This window comes from Zingiber officinale, chromosome 8A, assembly GCF_018446385.1.
Source record: "Zingiber officinale cultivar Zhangliang chromosome 8A, Zo_v1.1, whole genome shotgun sequence".
Lineage (NCBI taxonomy): Eukaryota > Viridiplantae > Streptophyta > Magnoliopsida > Zingiberales > Zingiberaceae > Zingiber > Zingiber officinale.
The window spans coordinates 688,726-709,962 of record NC_056000.1 but is presented as its reverse complement, the minus strand read 5'-3'; the positions used below and the strand labels follow the sequence as shown (position 1 = coordinate 709,962).

Here is a 21,237-nt window from a genome sequence, read left to right as displayed (position 1 = left end):
ACGAGTGGCATGTAAAGAAAGAAAACGACTAACAAGGCATTACGGAGGTCGACACAATCAAATTTAATCATCAAGTAAAAACATTTACCGTGTGATGCTTGCCTATCGTAATACAATCAAATTATCTACACTGTATTTGTTATATTTAGACAAGTGCAAAACAATTAAGCAAAGACATTACATTTGAAATAACACAATTGATTTAAAGATTTAGACATTGCTAATGGTGTAGTATTATATAGAGATTAAATGAAAAAGTAGGACATTTTCCAATGATTCACTGGGCATAAGTTATATTTAGATTCAGTAATGAAGCAATGACATATTCAAATAACTAGAATCAGCATAATACATAACAAATTAATTTGAATTGCTAAAAAAGATTTAACGAATATTTTCCCTCAGATTTTAATTATTTCTTGATCCAACTTCTCGGACTAATCTAACTGAACAAAGCCACGGCGCCTTCAGCAACAAGTCGTTGCTTTGAGGCACAAAATGTTTACACACGAAAATTCACCGCTTAAAGTAGAAATGGGGAGTATAGTTAAGTCTGCAGTGATTTTATACTTTGGCTAACTCGAACTTCATAAATCAAATGGAACTTGCTCTTCGATAATTATCAATGTGATACGTTTGCTTGAGACAATAGAGATCTCCGTTTTTTGTTAGAAAATTTAGACCAGATAATCCTCCGATAGTTTTGCATCGCCAAGCCAAAAAAACTTGGTGTTGCGACTAGCGCCTACTGGTGCGCGATTTTGGCCTCGATGATTTCTGGAAAAAAAAAACGACAATATAATTAATATATACAATGGGGGATGTATAACTGACCTTTGTGTGTGATGTGAACATGCGGAAATAAGTACTGAAAAAGAAGAAATTATCGATCATCTTACAGATAATCCGACGCTAACACCTGGACCAGTTGCATGCTGCAAATTTGCCATCTGGTTACCGGCTCGGCGGCTACGAGGGGGGAGTGGAACGCCCGGACCAGTTGCAGCACCTACACAAAATAACTTCATTAAACGTAGAAATATACAATTCAATCATTAACTGAAATAATATAATTAATACAACTATGAAAACAGAACACATACAAAAACAACTTAATGGCCACATGATAAAACTCATCGACATCATCATCATTTACTGGACTAATTGTGGTTGGCTATGCGGAAATTTTATCCCTCCATTGAGCTACTACATCATAAGTGATATTAATTTTTTTTTTCTCCTTGTTCCTTACGCTCTAATAGATTAAATTCTTCAAACTATAAAATTTATTAGCGTCTTTGATCATGAAACTATCTATCCAGTGCTATAGAATTGCAAATAATGGCACTTAACAAAGGACAAGGCAATTCTAATAGGTGTGGGTTCTTTCAGATCATAAAGCTTATTGAAAACCCATCAAACCTATCTGTGAGGAAGATTATGCCGAAAGATCTGTAGACAAGCTTAACACAAATCTTCCCATTAAATAAAAACTAAGAATTGCTAGGATCTAACATTACTTTGACAGGAGACAATAGCATCTAATGAGAAAATTTGAACATATACCTGCTGCAGATAAAGGAGTCGAGAAAAGTGAGCTACCCACAGCAGGAGTGGATCCAACTGCTGGAGTGCTTGTTGCAAATCCTGCGGAAGCCTGAATAGAACCAAAGAGAGGTGGAGGAGTGCCAAATGATGTCGAGTGAGGGGAAAAACCAGAAGAGCCAAACAAGTTTGATGCAGGAGAAGATGCTGTTGGGGTTGAAATGAGGAAAGAGGAAGACGCAGCAGGAGCTGATGATGGAGTACTAAATAATGAATGTCCACTTCCAGAAGATGCAGCAGGAGCTGAAGGAGTACTAAATAATGAAAGCCCGTTTCCAGAAAATGCTGCTGATGGTACAATGGATGGCTGCATAGTGTTTGTTGCAGGCGCCGCTGAACTGTTGAAAGCACACCTAGTTGGTTGTGAACAAACTGTAGATAAATACAATGTTGGGTGAACTCTTCTAGAAGCAGCTTCTCGTTTAGCCGTTTCTCTTCTGTTGGCCTCAAGAAACGGATCATTTGCATCACCTCGACATCGATGATCAGCAAGATATGCTATCTTCATTGATTCAACATACTGGTGAAGGCTCTCCACCTGCAATCCAAATAATGATGTGAAAAACAATAAAAGTTACCGACTGGTAATGTCTGAAGAGAACTACTGATATATGTTAAAATGCCTAAGAAAAGATCCTCATCCACAAAAGATAACGAGAAATTCTTAAGTGTAGGAAACAGTGTCAGCTTACCTTTGCAGCTACATGAATAAAGAAATCATGGACATTGGACATGACTTGTGGCAAAGATTCCAGGGCATTTGAACCTCTTCTACCATTTTCCATCATTACTAGCTGTTGTACTTCTTCAATCCATCGGTAGCACTCACTCAGATACTTCTCAAATTTGGTGATTATCTGCTCCATAAAAATAGATGGTCTTTTGGGAATCCCAATGTAAAAATCAAAAACTGGTGCAGTAGAGGAATTAGCTAGTTGGTTGGTTTGCTTGGAAACCAATCCCAATTCAGTATTTGGATTTCCAGAGGCAACATTTGAAGCTGTTGTGACACTCTGGCAAATAAACCTTGACTTTAGCATCACATAAGACCGAATAGCAAATTCTGTGTCCCAAATTAATTTGTTTGTCGAGGATCTTAGATCTTGAATAGAAACTTTTTCTCTTTCCATCGTGGTAGTGATAAGCCCAAGTTCCTATAAATGAAATTGTCATATGAATTATAGAAATGTGATAGATACGGAAGATTTAATAAGTGAACTAATCTACAGATACAAATACAATTAGTATTATAAGACTCAATCCAAGACAAGAGATAGCCCAGGTAAGCTAATTATTAAATCTGCACGTGCAGTTCATTCCTCAAATCATGACCTCCTCTAGGACCATTACAGTTGTGAGAAACTCAAAAAACAATCAATGAATTAACAAAATAAAGGAAAAGAGAGTAAAAAAGAAGTGAAGGAGAAAAAACACAAAATGAATTAATAAAACTAATAAATCCCATTATCTACAGGAAGTTAGCCCAAATCCAGAAAGAATGTTGATGATCACAACTCAAATCATGATCAAGTGCAAAATTAATCATAAGGTGGTATTAAGTATAGGCAATAGAATCACCATGCCAATTATAGAATCAAGGAAGAGACGAGGATGATTTGAAATGTACAATAGTAGTGATTCTTGTTGCAATTAACGGTCTTTTTCATAATTTTAATATAAAGTAAATCATCATCATTTTTGTCAATCATTCAATTAGTCAAGTACATGATAACAAACACTAACGAATTTGCTAGCCAAGCCAAGTATCAGATCACATAAACCAAAAATTATCTTAAGCTGTGCAAAGCAAATGTAGGAGAAAAGTAGATGTTGCAGAAACAATTTGGAGCAAACAACTGTTGAGACTTCTAAACTCAACAATTGTACAGCAGAAAAAGTTAAACATATATCTTGATTCTAATAAGTTTCTATCTTACCAGCCTATACTTTATCCTAGAAATAGAAAGAACATTTTTACCCATTTAATCATTAAAAATGAAAATTAGTGCATCCTGATGTCATATGATTTACAAGACCTCACCTAATGTAAAACCTGTACAAGATGACCTAATTAGGATGTTCATAACGAATTGTCTTCTTTTTCAGGTTGAGAAAGCATATCTTCTTATGAAATGCTAAAGTGTGAACAATAACCAAATGTTAGGCTTGTCCAGCTAGTTTGAAGGCCCTTAACATGAATATTGGAATTAGTTAGATATATGTGAGTAATGAAGCCAAGTTGAACCGAACTTGGTTGCATTCAAGACTTTTTCAAGATTGTTCAAGCTTGTTTATTAAGTTCTTATTCAGTCCAACCTGAGCTTAAACTTTTTATTGAGCTCGACTATTTACATTGTTGTCTGTATTATTTAGTTCAAACATGATCTAATGAATAAAATTTATACTATTTTCTCTTTTTTAACATACTACAACAACAATCAAGTTTTATCCAACTAAGTGGGGTTGCTATGTTGATCCTCCTATGCCATTGGGATAAAATTATAAAATTTATCAAGTATTTTATTTGGATAAAAATAATAAACTAAGATCATAATTAAGATTTTGAACAGTTAACAAATTAGTTTGTTCATAAATTGTTCACAAGCTTTGTTAACGTTAAGAAGGACATTAAGAAGCTACGCTCATTCGTACTGGATTGCTATTTTATATATGCTACACCTCTGGGGGAAAAAAAATAATTGAGTTCGCATGGAGCCAAGTACTAAGCTTATTCACGAGCACCTTATTCATTTATAACCCTACCTGATGATAAAACTAGCTAATGAAAATAGATTTGCATTGCAAGGGAAAATGCTTAAGCCAAGTAAGTGACAGAATAGTCGTCTGCACTCTAAAAATAATAATAATAAAATAAAATAAATGCATACTTACCAAGAATGGACTAAATGTATGATGTCACAATCTCAGACAAAACATGGCGATGATAACATGGGAAACACACTTTTTAAATGCATAACATGATGGTCCAGAAAATTGAAAATTTAGGATCTAGAAGGAAGTTAACTACTAAATACATGTAGGTGAATGTAAAGTATAAAAGTATTTGAATAATTATGAATAGATGATAAAATAGGCTAAAGTAAAAAAATAAAACCTGAATGATTCTACTGGAATTGGCCTCAAAACTGTCACCTGATACTGATGAATCATAAAGTCGACTGCACTGATCCAGCCTCTGGCTCTCATTCTTGTGCTTGAGAATGCACACCCTGTATCACCAGAAAAAAAATAAAATAAAATAATGATAAACAATACATCCACATAGATCATCAACACTATCAAACGCTGAATGAAAGGATGAATAACCAATAAGGTATGTGGTACTTAGAATGAACGATGTAAATCAGTAATAATCAATTAGTTAAATTTAATATGCAAGAAAACAGAAGCAATATTAAAAGAAAGACAACACGAAATTCTTTCATTCAGAAGATCTGACATAAAAACAGAATTTTCCACGGTCGAACATTGATTAATATATAATAGAAAGAAAGAAAGAAAGAAATAAAGATAGAAAGAAAGAAAGAACCCGGTATCACATAAAGATGTTTTTTCCGGGTATTTTGGAAAACCCAAAATCGAAAAATCCCTAAAGCAAAGCGACATGCCAAACCAAGTAGACAAGAAGAACAATACTCGATCTTTAGGAGAAGTTTTTGCGAGACAGGATGCAGATCCTCCCAGTGGGTATTATATCCAGCAGACGTTTTATCCTTCGTATAAAGCAACAATTGCTTCTGCGAGGCAGTCCTCGTTGCCTGCTCCTGTCGCCGCAACTGCGTCTGCGGCCTCTCAAACTGGAACGGTGACTGCTGAAAAACCTGCTGCTGTTGAGTCTGAGGGTCTTGGAAGAGAGGCGATTGCTGTCGAGGAGTTTGGGACAGAGAACGCCGTGACCGCTGAGGTCGGGGAGTCGGAGTCCGGAAAGGGAACGCCATGCGCACTCTTCCCGAGATCGAGGTTTCAACTAACCATCGCCGATCGGTGACAAGGCGGCAACGGGTGAGACGGCAATTTGGGCGGGAGAAGAGCTTCGAACGAGAGATAGATGTGAAAGGAAAAAAAGGAAAACCCTAATGCTTCTGGGTTCGACTCCGGTGCGTCAAACCCGACGCTAATGTTAATATGTTATGAATTGAAAGACTAAATGAACCTTTATATGCATACCAGCAAAGAGTTATTTTATATTATAGCCCCTGAATTTCAAAATATATAAGGAAGGGCTTCATTTTCTACTGAAAATAATGCACCAAGGTAAAATTAATCGAGCCTTTTCATATATAGAACTTAAGAATAAACATAAGCAAGCAATAGTATATATTTTCACTCAGAATTACAAGAGTGAAACATAACCTACTTGCAAAAGGTGGCTTGGGTCAGAATTATACATCTACTTACCTGCAAAGTTCAAATTCGATGAATCGGGTGGTTGATTGTAGGCGGTCGTGTTTGCGGAGGAGTTTAAGATTTCAGCTGAAACAATCCTTTTGATTCAAAAAGACAACACAAAATATGTACACAAGCAACACAGATTATTTATGTCTCTCTTGCCTCAAACATGTCAAATCTGCAACTACTGCACATCTCAGCTATTGATACTTGAGCAATTCAATCCGTCTCATGGTCTGGACGTGGCGTGTACCAAGCTGGAAGCTTTCCTTTGCTCCTAAGAAGTCTGGTAAATGGAGAATCGGGCATTCTGGCTTTCTCTGCTTCTTCGAGCTCTTCCAGCTCTTCTGCCGTCGGAGGCAATCCATCAGGAATATGAAAAGGTTTATTCTTGGGTCGACTCTCTGGTTCTGCTACTTTTTTTTCGTGCGTTTCTTTTTCTTTCATCTTCTTCTCCATCGCCGTGATGCCGTGCAAATAGTCGATCAGTGTCTTTATTCCACCGCACTGCCACAAAAACTTCTCCAAGTCTTCTTTTGACCATTCTTTCTGCAAAGAAACACTGTAAACAACTGGCAATATATATATATATACAGAAAGAAACACTGTAAACAACTGGCAATATATATATATATATATATATATATATATATATATATATATATATATATATATATATATATATATATATATATAAAATTCTGGATCACGTACGAACCTCAAGATCTTTCAGCTCGAAATAGGCACTCCAACAACTAGAGCATTCATCGCCTTCAAGTGTTGTGCAATACTCTGAATGAAAAACAAAGATAAGCAACAGACAACATCAGCAACGACAAGAAAGGCCACAAAAATGTAAAGACTAGTCCATACATGTGAAGAAACAAGGGAAAAAAAATACAATTTGAAGATTGGTATTTCTGTTTTCTCGCTACCGTATATTTGATTATTGAAAGTAACATGTTAACATGTATCGTGGAGTACCAGCATGTTGAACATTGATCAAGATAGAAAGTTGAACAGGGCAAGAGATTAGATTGAATGACGATAGTTTTACCTCAATTTAAACGAACGAATATTATAATATCTAGAATTAATAAAATAAGAAGGTGAAAAAAAAGTCAGTAGCACTATTATAAAGACCCAAAGTACTACGATAGTTACTGAAGCAGCGTTCTTATTATCAAACACTTCGAATTGTGTATGAAATGAAGCACTCAGCATTTGTCTCATATAACAGAACAATCATGTCAGAAAATACCGCAAGTGACATAGGTAATCGTCATATGTAAGTTTCAGCAACTAATATTAAGACCGAAGAGTAGTATGCTCATGTATGGAAAACACTACTCATCAAAGAAATTCTTTTGCAATTTCTGTTAAATACAAACAAGTGAATAAGCTCAAACCAAGAACCAATTGCAGACAACAGATGCTTCAACTTGCAATCTATGAACGTTTACTACTGAATTAGTTTATTTTATTTGCTTAATTAGGCACAGTTGACGTTATCTTCTTCTGATCAGTATCTGAACGCTCTTAAAAAATAATAATATTATTATTGTTCGAGCAGATGCTGCAGCTGTTTGGTTCAGTCTACCAGAAACAAAATAGAGCTATGATGAGTTTCATAATACCGCGACAGGGATATTTTAATAATAGTTCTATTTTGATTACTTTCTTCCCGCCTCTTTTCCTTCCCACAACCTACAAAGCAGTTTTCTCTATCAGGTGCAATCCCATAGATGTAAAATTCTTATAATTTGTTTGCAAGAGATGGGCATATTGTTACATAAAGAGTGAAGAGCTGAAATAATTTATTACCTAATCTTCCTCCTTGAAGATGATAAATTAATATAAAACAAGCCTCGATAAAATCCGATTCAGTTATAACTGATCGGAAAGCCCTAGGCTTATCTAAACGACAATAAAAAAATCCCACTGATCAGATGCATAAATCCATGAAACTAAAAGATTTTCTGCTCAAAAAGGTATCAAGAGATTCACGCAATAGCCTCATATTCCACGAAAAAAATCCCTCTTGTTGTGCTAATCAAATTCGGCGAAAACATCCTCAAAAGTATTTTTTCAAAAAAAAAATTGGCCGAGAAATTACAGAGGTTCACGCGTACCGCTGAGTTCGTTCTTCGTCTTCTGCAAGAGAGGCGGATCTTTGAGCCACCGATCGATGCGGTTCCCGCTGAAGGGCTTAAGCTTAGGGATCGACTCGTAGTTTCGAAACTTGGGCTGCGCGTCGCAGACGATTGTAGACCTCGGAGGCGGACGGGACGAGAGATCGGTCCCGGAAGCCTCCGACGCGATCAACTGGAGCCCCGAAGATCTGAAAACAATCGATCCGAGCATCTCCAATCTCGCAATCCCTCCCTCCACAAAGCCAAACAATCGGTTTTTATAATTTTATGGAATTGTCAAGACATCGTCCGGGATCCGGATAAGGTTCAAAACTCATTTACTAAAGGTACCGGAACCGAGCTACTCGACTCAACCCTTGAGAAATTAGGCATCTCATTGCCGACGTGTCTCGATACTATTTGCCTATTTGAGCTGGGCGGTTGGTTCTTAATTAGTTACTATTTTTGTATCTGCGTCAGAGATGGAAACCACGTTCTTTGCCGTTGATTTGGAGAGAAATCGGCCCATCGGGCGGGGACAGAGTGGACGAGGAAAACACGGGGCGAAAACGAAACAAAGTGCGGTACGATCACCGCTCTCGCACTCGACCTTCATCTCAATCCACATCTCCATTTCTGCGGGCGCGGATTAAAAAAGGTACTTTTTGCTCGCATGATGAATTGCGTATGCCACCGCAGAAAGGGCCGTCGGATCATTGGGGCCTGCGAGATGGAGAGTGGATGTGTTGTCCTCATGCTGGATTTTCGAGCGGACTTGCACTTGCGGATCCGAAGTTGACGGTTGGCCGAGTTCAATGATTAAATAAATATCTTGGTAGAAAGATGATATTTTTCATATAAATCTTCTTTTATTATTTATGCAATCCAAATCGGATAAAAGAGACATTGAGAAGTAGATAAAATTATATAAGTATGGTATCACAAACCAACGGTGAGCACGTATCCGTATCAATTTTTTATAATAATTTTAAAATTTAAAATAAATTATATACCCTATTAAATTTAGATAATTCTTAAAATTTTAATTATCTATATTTTCTCAAATTATAAAATATCTATTTTCACTATCCAATTTATTCCTTTTATTTTTTCTCTCTCCTAAATTAAATAATATTTTAATACTTAGAAATAAACTTTATTTCCTGTGAAATTTAAATTTAGAAAATAGACATATTAGATGTTGAAAAAATATTTAAAATATAAATTTTAAAATAAATTTTATATTTAAAAAACCTGATATAAATTAGTTACGTCCAAATGGACTGACATACTTCTAAAGTCAATCAAGTGCATGGTTGACTATATATATTGCAACATAAGAGTTCTAAGGAGACGGTAATTACTGGAGATTTTTCTTCGTTTCGCGTTCGCAGGGAGAACTCTTTAAATCGTGTTCAATCATTTGAAAAAATGTGATTTGGTATAAAAAAAACATGTATATAAAATTTGAAAGTGTTTATTTTAATAATAAAAATTGATCCCGAAGGTAATCATTAGCGATGGCAAAAAATGAATACGTTCGTCCCAACGCTCCCGTCAACCCATCCCAAGGCCATTGGAGGTAATCATAATTGTCATATATGGAGAAGAAGGTTACCAGTCCTATTATTAAGGTAGTGGACAAAGTCAAGAAAGAACTAAGCAACTTCGCTAGTTTGTACGACCTCGACTCCTTAATTTCATAGCACTCTAGATCCCAAGTTGTTCATCCCTAATTAAATGACATCTTGACTACAATGGCACTCTCGACCTTGGGTTGTTCATCCCGAGCTGTTCCCCAAGTTGATAGCATCTAGACTTTATGACATTCCTAATCCCGGGGCATCAGTCTCAAAGCTGCTTCCTGACTCGGCAGCAGCACCCTAACTCCATGGCACAATTGAAGACAATGTCACCATTTAGTTCAGGAAGTAGAAAGCTCTGGAACAAAAGTTGATGTGGATCAGAAGTTGATCCACTATGATGAGGCGCCCTTCGGATACCAAAGTGGTCCAAGCGCCCTTACCATATAGGTGCCCGGATCAGTCAGCTACGCATTTTATCGTCCAATGCCTTTTCCGGTCGTTGGTTTCTTCTCCGGCCATTTGAGTGATCCTCCGACCTTCCAGAGTTGAGCTCACCCTAACTCAATTCCAATTTTCTCTCCTCGAGCAGACTTCTGCTCCTGCTTCTCATCCCTCAGAAGCGACATGCGTGCCTTTTTCACTCTACCAGAGTATTCATCCGCAGCTTATCGCTCCTCGTCGAGCGTGTTTAAGCACGTCAAGTCGATTTCCATGTCATCTTTCTCGTCCGTTATGTCTTCCGCTCAACTTTTTATGTTCCTAAGTTTCTATACACTTAGACGCAAGGATTAAAATACCACAAGACCTAACTTAACCTGGTTGATCACATCAAAATTTATCCGGAGAACTTATAATCTTCTCCTTTTTTGATGTGCATCAACCCCAATTAAAATTAGGATAGAATAGACATAAAAATTTATTTAACAGAATATAAATTGACATGAATAAAACAATTAAGTTCAATTTAACATTTTACAAATAAGTCCTCGTTTTACCTCTCTAATTTCTTCTCTTTTAATCATATTAAAAAATATGGGTAAACATCAAAAATAAATTTTCAAAAAAAAAAAAAAAATCTAATAGATATATATATATATATAAGCAGTGACTAATATTTAGTAAAAAATTTGGGAATTACTTTTTAAAAATTTGAATTTTCATCAATTAAAAATCAGTTTTTTTGAAAAAAAAATTATTTTTAAAATTATTTTTAATCTTGGAAAGATTTTGAAAAAAATATTTATCACTGTTAGGGTAATTGTAATCCTCAACCTATCAACTCAACTTCATTATCAATACTATATTAAAAGTAAAAAATCCATAATTTTTATAAATCTATCTCCATAATCATAAATTCAAAAAGTAATTTTATATTGGATCCTACTAATTCACATATCATTATCTACACTTTTTATTTACTGTCTTTATTTATAATATTTATTTATATACTATCGTAAATATATATTTATAATATACATATTAATTAATTTATTAAAAAGTAATTTTATATTGGATCCTACTTAATTCACATATCATTATCTATATTTTTTATTTACTGTCTTTATTTATAATATCTATTTATATACTATCGTAAATATATATTTATAATATACATATTAATTAATTTATTAATAATATATATTAGTTTTATTTAATAATTTTTAATAAAAAATAGCCGTTTCTAGCTGTTTTGCACATTTAAAAAATTAATTTTTTAAAAAATATTTGGCTGGTTTAATTTTAATATAAATTTGTATATTAAAAAAAATGAAATGACGATTAATCACCACATGTGAGGCCTACCACTAAATAATTTTTTCTTAAAAAAAAAATATACTAAACCTAATATACAAATTTGGATGTACGATTCTTGAGTTTTAAAATCCACTAACCTTGGCCGCCCCGGTCCTTGAACTGAAGAGACCCTGGGCGAAATAATAAAATAAGACCCAAATAAATTTCTAATAATACATAATTTATCTACAATAACTTCTTTTAGCATTTCTATTTGCAAAATCTTCTATAATATTATCAGTTTCAAGAATTTCTAAGATATCTTTCTCAATATATAAAATTGTCAATCCATTTAATCTTTCTTGAGACATTGATGATCTCATATATGTTTTTAATAATTTTAATTTTGAAAAACTCCTTTCAGCCGATGCTACTGTAACAAGCATAGTCAACAAAATTCTATAAGCAATTGCAACATTTGGATAACAATCTAAACTTTGAATAAATTCAAGAATATCAATTGCAGACATTATCATATTTGGTAAAGTCGTTTGTAATATTTTTAATTCAGTAAATAAATCATCTAACTCAACATCTGATAAGTTGTCATGAGTTAGAATAGATTTTAATTTGACACAATATTTTCTTAATTCATCATCATCCAAAGTTCTTAATGTTTTTGAATCAAATAAAAAACAAAATATATTTTCAAAGGTTTTCATTTGCTCGAATCTACATTTTAAAAAAGCAATTGTCATGTCCACAACAACAATAAAATAATCAATTCTAAAATACTCTTATAATGATAGTGAAACTTCATTATCTACTCTTTCATTAAATTATTTTTTCCTAAAAATGCGGCGCTTTGTTGTAAATATTGGCTCTATATTCATATCTAATGCAAGATTCTTAGCAATAGTCAAACTTGCAGCATAACCATCATTCCTATACTTTTCAAAAAATGAGATTACACCTTCTAATTGTTTCATAGCAGAGTCTATGCGCATAGATTTTGATTGTAATTTCTTACTCACCATGTTTATAGCAAATAAGATATCATACCAAATGACCATACCAAGTAAAAATTCAAATTTTTCGATTGAATTAGCTAAACTTTCAGCTTCACTTATTGACTTTGCATCATCACAAATATTATTTAATTCAAGTAAAGCTGCTCTCACTTCCACAATTTGAAATCTAATAGCTTGAACACTTTTAATACGACTTTCCCAACGAGTATTCGACAAAGATTTGACGGTTAATCCCTTCACATTATTAAGTAAAATTTTTCATCTCTTAGGAGAACTTGAAAATAATGTGTATATGCGTTGCACTACTCCAAAAAAAGAAACAGCTTTAACACAAGAATGGGTCATATCACTAAGGGTTCGTTTGGTTCGGGGTTATTCTTGATAATCTTGGTTATCCATCCAAGATTATCAACAAAAACCTTGTTTGGTTTAGGTATTCTATGATTCCCAAGTAATGTTCCATGTCCGACACGTCAGCAAAAGGGTCATGCAGCCCGGAATCGAAAAACCTCAGAAAACTAAGGTTTTTCTTGATTCCGGGGTTAACGAATTTTTTTTACCAAAAATACCCTCCGATAAGAAAAAATATGAAAAAAAGAGAAAAAATGTAAAAAAATATTAAAAAATGTTAAAAAATAAAAAAATGTTTTAAAAAAATTAAAAATTTATTTTTTAAAAAAATAAATAATTTTAAAAAAAAAATAAAAATTTAAAATTTAAAAATTAAAAAATTAAAAAAATGTTAAAAAAATTTAAAATTTTTAAAAAATTTAAAAAAAAATTTAACATTTTTTAAAAAATTTAAAATTTTTTTAAAAATTTAAAAATTTAAAATTTTTAAAAAATTTTAAAAAATTTAAAATTTTAAAAATAAAATAAATAAATAAAAATTAAAATTAAAAAAATGTAAAAAAATATAAAATATAAATATAAATAATAAAAAAATAAAAAAACATTAAAAAATAAAAAAACACATAAAAAAGGAAAAAAATATACAAGAAAAAGAAAAGTAAAAAAACATTAAAAAATAAATAAATAAATAAATAAATAATAATAATAATAATAATATTATGTATAGTTAGTTTTGTAACTGAGGGTAATACGGTAAAATATTAAAGTAGGGTATTCATTAAAACCTTCAAACAAACAAGTTTTTGTTGCATTACCTAAGTTGAACCAAACAACATTTGGTTATGTTTTATTTCCTATAACCTTGGTTATGTGATTACCTGTTAATCACATAACTAAGGTTATACATGATGACTTGAACCAAACACACCCTAAGAGTTAGATTAAGACTATGACAAGCACATGACATATACAACGCTCTTGGATTTATTTCAAGTAACCTCTTTTGAACTCCTTGGTGTTTTCCTTTCATATTGGAACCATTATCATAACCTTGACCTCTAATATTTTCAATACTAAGATCAAGTGATTTTAACACATTTTGTAATTCGTTAAAAAGTCCTAAACATGATGTATCATCTACTTTTAGAAATTCTAAAATGTACTCCTCTATTTTCACTTTATCACCTAATATATTAACACATCGTACTATAAAAGTCATTTGTTCTTGATGACTTATATCTGGGGTACCATCAAGAATTATTGAAAAAAATATTTCGCTTCTTTAATTTTATTAATGATAACACTTTTAACATTATTAGCTAAAATAGAAATCAACTCATTCTGAATTTTATGACCTAGGTAATGATAATGAATTTCATTACTTTGAATACGTCTAATATGATCTTGCATCACATAATCAAATTCAGCAATCATTTTAATCAACCCCAAAAAATTTCCATTATTGTCTTGATAAAGTTTTTCATTAGATCCTCGAAAAGCCAAACAACGTTTAGAAAGACATTTTACAGTTGTTATTATTCTTGTTATAACTTGTCTCCAACGCTCTTTTTCTTTGGAAATTTCTTGTTGTAGGTCTTTATCAATTGTTAGATTTTTATCTAATCACATTTTTAATTCATTCCAAGTGTTCATGTTAGTTATATGTTCAATAGTGTTTTCATGTTCTTTAAGTCGTTCACTAAGATGTTTCCAATTTCTAAATCCATCCTTTGCTAGTGAACTTCTATTGTTTTCAGATTTAAAAAACCTACAACAAAAGCAATAAACTTTATCCACATATTTACTCTAAACCAACCACTTTAGGTCTTTTATTTCTCCATTACTTAAATGTCTAGAATAATGAGCATAAGAAAAATGCCTAGAAGTATCGTCCAAAGGATATACAATATTCATTTCTCTTATTGGCCCTTTTTCAACTAAAATATCACGTGCATTGTTATCAAGATTATCCCAATTTCTTGAATCATATATATCAAGTGAAGAAATAAATTGTTCATCAATGTCAATATTCTCATTATATACCCTATTTAAAACATTTTCATGCTCACTCAAATTTTCTCTTTCTTCATTAACATTGTGAATCTCATTGCACTCATCTACATCATTCACCGTCATAGTTGAATTTTGTGCATTTCTATCACCATGAGAACTTTTAATAAAGAATTTATTAATAGCATCTCTTTGTGATTCAGTCAATTGTTCTAATTTTTTTTTCTTTTTTTCCTTTTCTCACATCCAGAAAGATGTTTTTTAGACAACATATTATAATATACAAAACCACAACAATTACAAAAAAAAACAGATAATTCAAATTATTTCACTAGTAAAGGAATAATAACACCTGGAATATGATAGTTTTCAATATTAATGGAAATGTCCTAGGTTGTTAAGTTAAGCACCTCATCAAACAACACCTGTTAAAAAAAACTAAATCATTATCAAATTAAAACTAATTAGTAAAATTATGATACTTAAAGAAACAACAATACTAATTATAACAACACAAGTTCAAGCAGAGTAAGTACTTTAGAGGTTTCTTGAACAACCAAGAGTATAAAAAACATTATGAATTTCTATTTCTCATAGAGTAAGTGCTCAAGTGTTATAATTCTCTAAGATCTATAATCTAAGGGCTTCAATCATAAGTCCTTTGACAATTTTCTCTTCTTATTTTTATAGGATTATTGATAGTTTATTTGACATTGACTAAAGGGATAGCTCATTCACCTAATTGACTAAAGGGATTTAACGAACATAACACATAACATATCTTAAGTTGTGAAGTTCAAAATTCTAGAAAAAAGCAAAAGGTATTCGGTAGAGTTGAAACTCATGACAAGTTACACAAAGAAAAAGACACAATAAGAAATGTAGAACTATACAAATTGCATTTCATACTCTTTATCTAAAGGTAGTGTAAAGACGTAACGTTTAGAAGCTATCTCTTATTTGATGATAGACAAACAATATATATATATATATATATATATATATATATATATATATATATATATATATATATATATGTATATATATATATATATATATATATATATCAAAGGAATTTACTTACCCTTGGGAAATGACAGTTTGTTGGCTATAATTTTTTTTTCAGTTGAACTAGAAAAATAACAATTCTGCAAACAAGGCACAGTAGAGCACTAAGCACTGAGCACAGTAAATTGATCCAGGGCACATGGTTCTAAATTCAGTTCAACTGTTCACTTTTAGATGCCATCAACATAATTCATCAAGTCAGGACAACGAGACCGTGATACAAGCAGATTTACAAATCAACTTGTGCTTAAAACTTTAAACAATTTGGAGTTATAAATACATACTATAACTTTTATGGAAGTCAGAAATCTAATAAAAAAAAGTCCATTTCATCTTAAATTTCTGTCACAAATCAACTCGCAGCTACTTTGTGCTACTAACTACTAAGGTCACAAGTTCTAAGGTCAACATGCGTGATGCAGCTTAGTTAATTAGTAAAATTATTAAGAAATAGTAATTCTTCAAGTGAGTAAAGAAAAGAGCAACAACACCTTAGCTTAGCCTAGCACCAGTCACCAAACACCATTGATGACTGCACGAACAAAATTCTCCTCCAAAAAATCAAATCTAACAAAAATTTGAGAGCAAATTTTCACAACGAATCAACGACAATAGACAATCAAAGCTCAAATTCACAATGAAAATTCTAAATCAATGGGTTGTATTTATCATCTCTGTGGATACAAAAACAACGGTAAAAAAATCTTGAGAAGTGACAGAGATGCGAAAGAAAGAAGAGATACGACAGAATCACAGTCACAGAAATAACCGTTGAAGAATGAAGAGTCGTGAGCGAAAGAAGAAGAAGAGATGCGACAGAGAGAGAAGACATACCTGATACCTTGAGTCCTCTTTCTCGTAGCCGTAGGCACATGTGTAGGCGGGAGGCGGCGTCGCGGGTCGCGGCGACCAACGAGTTTTCCATCGCGTCGCGCAGGTGCAGGCGATAATTCGCAGAAGCAATTTTTTTGGCCTAAATCTGTTTTCATTCCTACTATAACTATAAATTATTAAACATAATATTTAAAAAAAAATTTGGGCTCCTTCAAAATCTAGGCCCAGGGCCATCGCCCAGGATGGCCCTCCTCCAGGGTCGGGCCTAAACCTTGCAATACCATTGGGTTCACAAAACTTAACTTTAGTTTTGTGAACCACATTACAGTTACTTTTAAATATAATAATCCATACAATTTTCATGATTAAACAAGATTAATATTAGAAATTATAAATTATTTTATCTAGAGAGATGTAATTTTCCAAAAAATATTTTAAAATAGATTTTAAACTCAAAAAATCTTGTAAGGAGTCTTTGCCCAGCAAACGGACAACATCTCCCATATAACTGTGAAAATATGAAATATATATATATATAATGGCACAAGGCTACTCACAAGCTATAATCAACAGCAAACATGGTTGTACTAAAAACACAGCGGAGAAACGAAAGGAAAACTCATAAATCAAGAACAACAAACTGCTAGCCGACTAAGCTTAAACAACCACAACAAAACGACTACATGACACCACATAGCAACACTTCAAAACAAAGTCAAGTTATACAATGTCAAGTCCATAAATCGTAATGTGATTAAAATGGGAAACCATCCACGGATGTGAAGTGGGACCAACAGATAGAATACTCCAAACGACTTCACAATCATCTACCTGCTACCTGAGGAAAAAAATAATATACAAATGCGGTGGTGAGTGTGGGTCACTCAACGGGTAATAGACAAGATAGTGCATGATCTATATAAAACATAGAGATCAAAGTATACAGTTTCAGTAAGGAAATAAGAACATGATCATATTAACATAATTAATGCAACTAAACATAACTGACATAATGAATACACATACCCAATCTGGATCTAATACATAAGATTATGATCACCCATGACATAATAAACATACATACCCAATCAGGATCTAACACATAAGGTCAAGATCGAAAATGACATAATAAATGCACATACTCAATATTGAATCAACATATACGGTATAATAATTAGTAAACTCACCGGGGAATCAGCAACAGATTTGCTCGTAGCACCTGAGCAATATAACTGACACATATACATGTATAATAAATGACATGTATGAAACATGACAACCATATGCAACAATCATACCTCGAACAAGTGCAACATATCACAATCACATGTAGCTAGTATCAACTAAACATGTATGCAAATATATCTCTACAAGATGAACCACACATCATATGCAAATGTGCATGCATGCCACATGATATCACTCCCGCCCGTCCCTCTACTTGCCACGACCCCTGTGTGACTGAGGAGTCGGGATAATGACAACTGTACAACCCTCCAGCTAGCACTACTCTCGATTTCTGTTTCGATTTTCAACGAATACTATTCACCCCCCCCCCTCCCACCCCTCTAGTGTTTCTCTATGATCCAATAGTTCAGTGGCAGGGTCAACTCTTAGCTTCTTCAGTCGTGTAATCTCTATCCATGTCATGCCCAATTCAGCCAGAATTGATGAAAAGATCTGAGGAGAGGAGGTTTGGGCTAGTTGAGCCTCTAACTCGGCTATCCATGCTTGCATTCCTCGACGTTCTCAATCTTGCTAGATTTTAGGGAATCTTTGGTCAAACACCATCAGCTGAGACATATGTTTGGCTCCATTCTACAAAAGCTCCTTGGCCAATGTCCTGATGGGCACACCCTTGGTCGTTTCTTAGGCTTTCTTCGACCTAGCAACCATCAGATCATAGAGGGTGAGATCCAGTTTATGCTCCACCAAAATTGGTTCTCAGGATGTTTCTACAGCAAGTGGGATGTCGTCCTCGTCCAATTCAACAAGGGGCTCTATTGGGATGTCTGCCCTATGACTCGCTAAATCAGAGCCCATAGGAGGGTGTGATGGACCGATCTTGATGCAGGAGTTCCTCGACTCCATAGGGGAGGCTAAGGTCATGGCCACCTATAGCATAGGTGGGCCCTGTGGTCTCGAGGAACTATCTATGACCTGACAATTCCCCTACTCAGCCGATGAACTTGGTAGTTGAACTTATGCTTGTGCAAATGAGTTTGGAGAGCCGATAGAAGTCCTTGGTGAGCGTTGCCTCTTCCTGATCAACCTCAAGGGCATCCCAAACTCCCTGGATGGCGTTGGTTCCACCATCTCCAGTTAACGAGCTGGTGGCATTCTCGACTCCAAGGGTGGCGTCAGTCCTCTAGCGGCTATCTAGGAGGTAGCTTCCGTTGAATTAAGATGCGACCGAAGCTGTTGGTACCCTTTCTTTAAACATAGTCTACTCCAGGGTTAGATTAACGATTGCCACGCTGTGCTCCTCTAATTCGTCCTTAGTGAGTTTAACCACTTTATTCATTGAGACCTTCAGCATGGTGGTAGTTGTAAGAAATGATACACCTTCAGTTAGATATCAAGACTTGTGTAAGTGTTGGATCTTACTAAATGACGCTTTGAAAGGAGTCGAAATGAGACTCAGGTCGAAGTTGTGAAGCAACCCTTCCTTGAGTAGTGCATTGCTATCGAACTTCAAGTCTTGCAACTTCTGTGACAAACTGAAATAGCCCTGTTCCAAGTAGTAATCTTTCTGAGTGGAAGGGGAGACCAACTCAGATTGCCAACGAGTTGGCCAATACACGGGGTTAGGGGTCTTCACAAAGAAAAGTTGGGGTTCCAACCCTTATGTGAGGTCGAAAAGCCTTTCAAGAGACTAAGATTGACTCGAGACGAAAAGAAGAACATATCATCTTCCACAAGACTATAAACAAGCCAAGCCGAGCTAAGTTTTGTGGTGTTTAAACTTGTTTGATAAGGAAATCGAGTCAAGCCGAGCTGAGTTTAAAATGAACCAAATCATTAAAATGATTGCTCAAGCTTAGTTTGATTTCTTTTTTATGAGCCTGAGCTTGGTTTGAGCTTGACTTGAGCTTGATTTGTTTAGATGCTATCGAATTCTTAATTCAAGCTTGTTTGATTGTTTGAAACTTTTACATTTTAAACTTATTTTATTAGTTATTGACTTTGACAATACAAATATATTTATTTTGAAAGTTTCTTAGTAAGTTGATAAGAGTTTTATTAATGAACATAATTTACAAACATTGTTCATGAATATTCACGAATGTTGTTTTTGAACATGTTCACAAACATTATTCACTAATATTAACAATCTGAACACATATGTATTCAAACTTGTTTGTTTAGTTAAACAAGTTATTCAAGTTTGCTCATTTAATTAAGTTTGTGTATATTGAACGAACATAAACAAGTTCTTACCAAGTTGAACACCAAACTTAGCTTGTTCATGAACGTTCGGTTAATTTACAGCCCTATTCCTCAATCTTCTTGTGTTAAAAAAAAAAATGGAAGATGCGAGGAAAAAGAATAATGCGATACAGTCGAAAGAGGATGACTACTACAATTACGATGTAAAAAGAATTGGGGCCAAGTTGTGATAATAGTATATGAAAATATTGAGACATTTTGGAGAAGAATGTTGGGATAGGGAAGCACAGCTCACTCAAAAGGTGACTTTTGAAGAAGGCTGCGAAACCTAGGGAGGACGATCTAGTCGATCGTTACCATTTGGAAGTCTTATCAGATGGTCGATCGAGATCCTATAGGTGGTCCTTAATTGATCTAAGACTACATTGGTGAAGCTTAACTCAATAGACTTATACCATAGAGTAGAAGACGATTCCCCAGTCATTGTGATGAATACTATCAGACTACAAAGGTTATAAATAAAGGACACCTGATTGAGAGATGATTGAAACAAAAATGACAGGAAGAAACAAAGTAACTTATTGAACGAGATGACACAAAGAGCTTGAAGATGAGGAAGATGAAGAATCGTTGTCTCAGAAGCAGTGATTGCATGATTAAGGGCAAGAGCATCATTCTTCAACCTAATATATCTCAACGAGTTCGATTGAGACCGTCGAATCTTTGCTGTCACATAATCAGGATAAAATTTTGACCCTTGGATCAAACACATGGGTTAAATCAAATCTGAATAATCATTACAATACACATGATGCTTCGTATTCCTTGTCATGAGTCATATCACATTAATATGATGCAACCTTAAAGATGACGCATGCATTGCATTTAAAATGTAATGTCAAAGGTATGCCTATATTTAATGCATAATCTCTTTAGAAATATACAATAGATTTATCATGTGGCTAGGGCAGTCGAGGCAGTTGGAGTTGCCCCCTTCGATCACACCATAGTCCAGTTAGTCGAACTCCCTTTGACTATACTCGAAGGCAAGACTTATGATCCAGGAGGTAATCATAGAGTGCCCAT

At 33.9% G+C, this 21,237-nt stretch overlaps 2 protein-coding genes across 2 annotated transcripts; both read right to left on the bottom strand.

The window, feature by feature from the left end:
• Positions 1–334: 334 nt before the first annotated feature.
• LOC122011737 (nuclear pore complex protein NUP58-like) lies at positions 335–5,969 on the bottom strand. The gene is made up of 6 exons (XM_042568114.1): positions 5,263–5,969; positions 4,721–4,835; positions 2,298–2,759; positions 1,567–2,143; positions 900–1,009; positions 335–777 (listed from the first exon to the last, which is right to left on the bottom strand). Exons 1-6 carry the CDS (start codon positions 5,562–5,564, stop codon positions 739–741), a joined length of 1,605 nt encoding a protein of 534 aa, XP_042424048.1. The 5' UTR covers positions 5,565–5,969; the 3' UTR covers positions 335–738.
• A 124-nt stretch (positions 5,970–6,093) lies between these two features.
• On the bottom strand, positions 6,094–8,446 carry LOC122011738 (CCG-binding protein 1-like). Its single transcript, XM_042568115.1, has 3 exons — positions 8,148–8,446; positions 6,734–6,807; positions 6,094–6,564 (listed from the first exon to the last, which is right to left on the bottom strand). Exons 1-3 carry the CDS (start codon positions 8,377–8,379, stop codon positions 6,235–6,237), a joined length of 636 nt encoding a protein of 211 aa, XP_042424049.1. The 5' UTR covers positions 8,380–8,446; the 3' UTR covers positions 6,094–6,234.
• Between the last annotated feature and the right edge of the window lie 12,791 nt (positions 8,447–21,237).

Excerpts from the sequence above, each read along its gene's own strand:
- LOC122011737 (XM_042568114.1), bottom strand. The coding sequence starts at position 5,564 with ATGGCGTTCCCTTTCCGGACTCCGACTCCCCGACCTCAGCGGTCACGG. Across the intron at positions 2,760-4,720 it reads ATTCCAGTAGAATCATTCAG|GAACTTGGGCTTATCACTAC; the intron begins GTTTTATTTTTT and ends TTTCATTTATAG. Across the intron at positions 778-899 it reads GTGTTAGCGTCGGATTATCT|AAATCATCGAGGCCAAAATC; the intron begins GTAAGATGATCG and ends TTTTTTTTCCAG.
- LOC122011738 (XM_042568115.1), bottom strand. The coding sequence starts at position 8,379 with ATGCTCGGATCGATTGTTTTCAGATCTTCGGGGCTCCAGTTGATCGCG. Across the intron at positions 6,808-8,147 it reads GACGAAGAACGAACTCAGCG|AGTATTGCACAACACTTGAA; the intron begins GTACGCGTGAAC and ends TTTTTCATTCAG. Across the intron at positions 6,565-6,733 it reads TCGAGCTGAAAGATCTTGAG|AAAGAATGGTCAAAAGAAGA; the intron begins GTTCGTACGTGA and ends GTTTCTTTGCAG.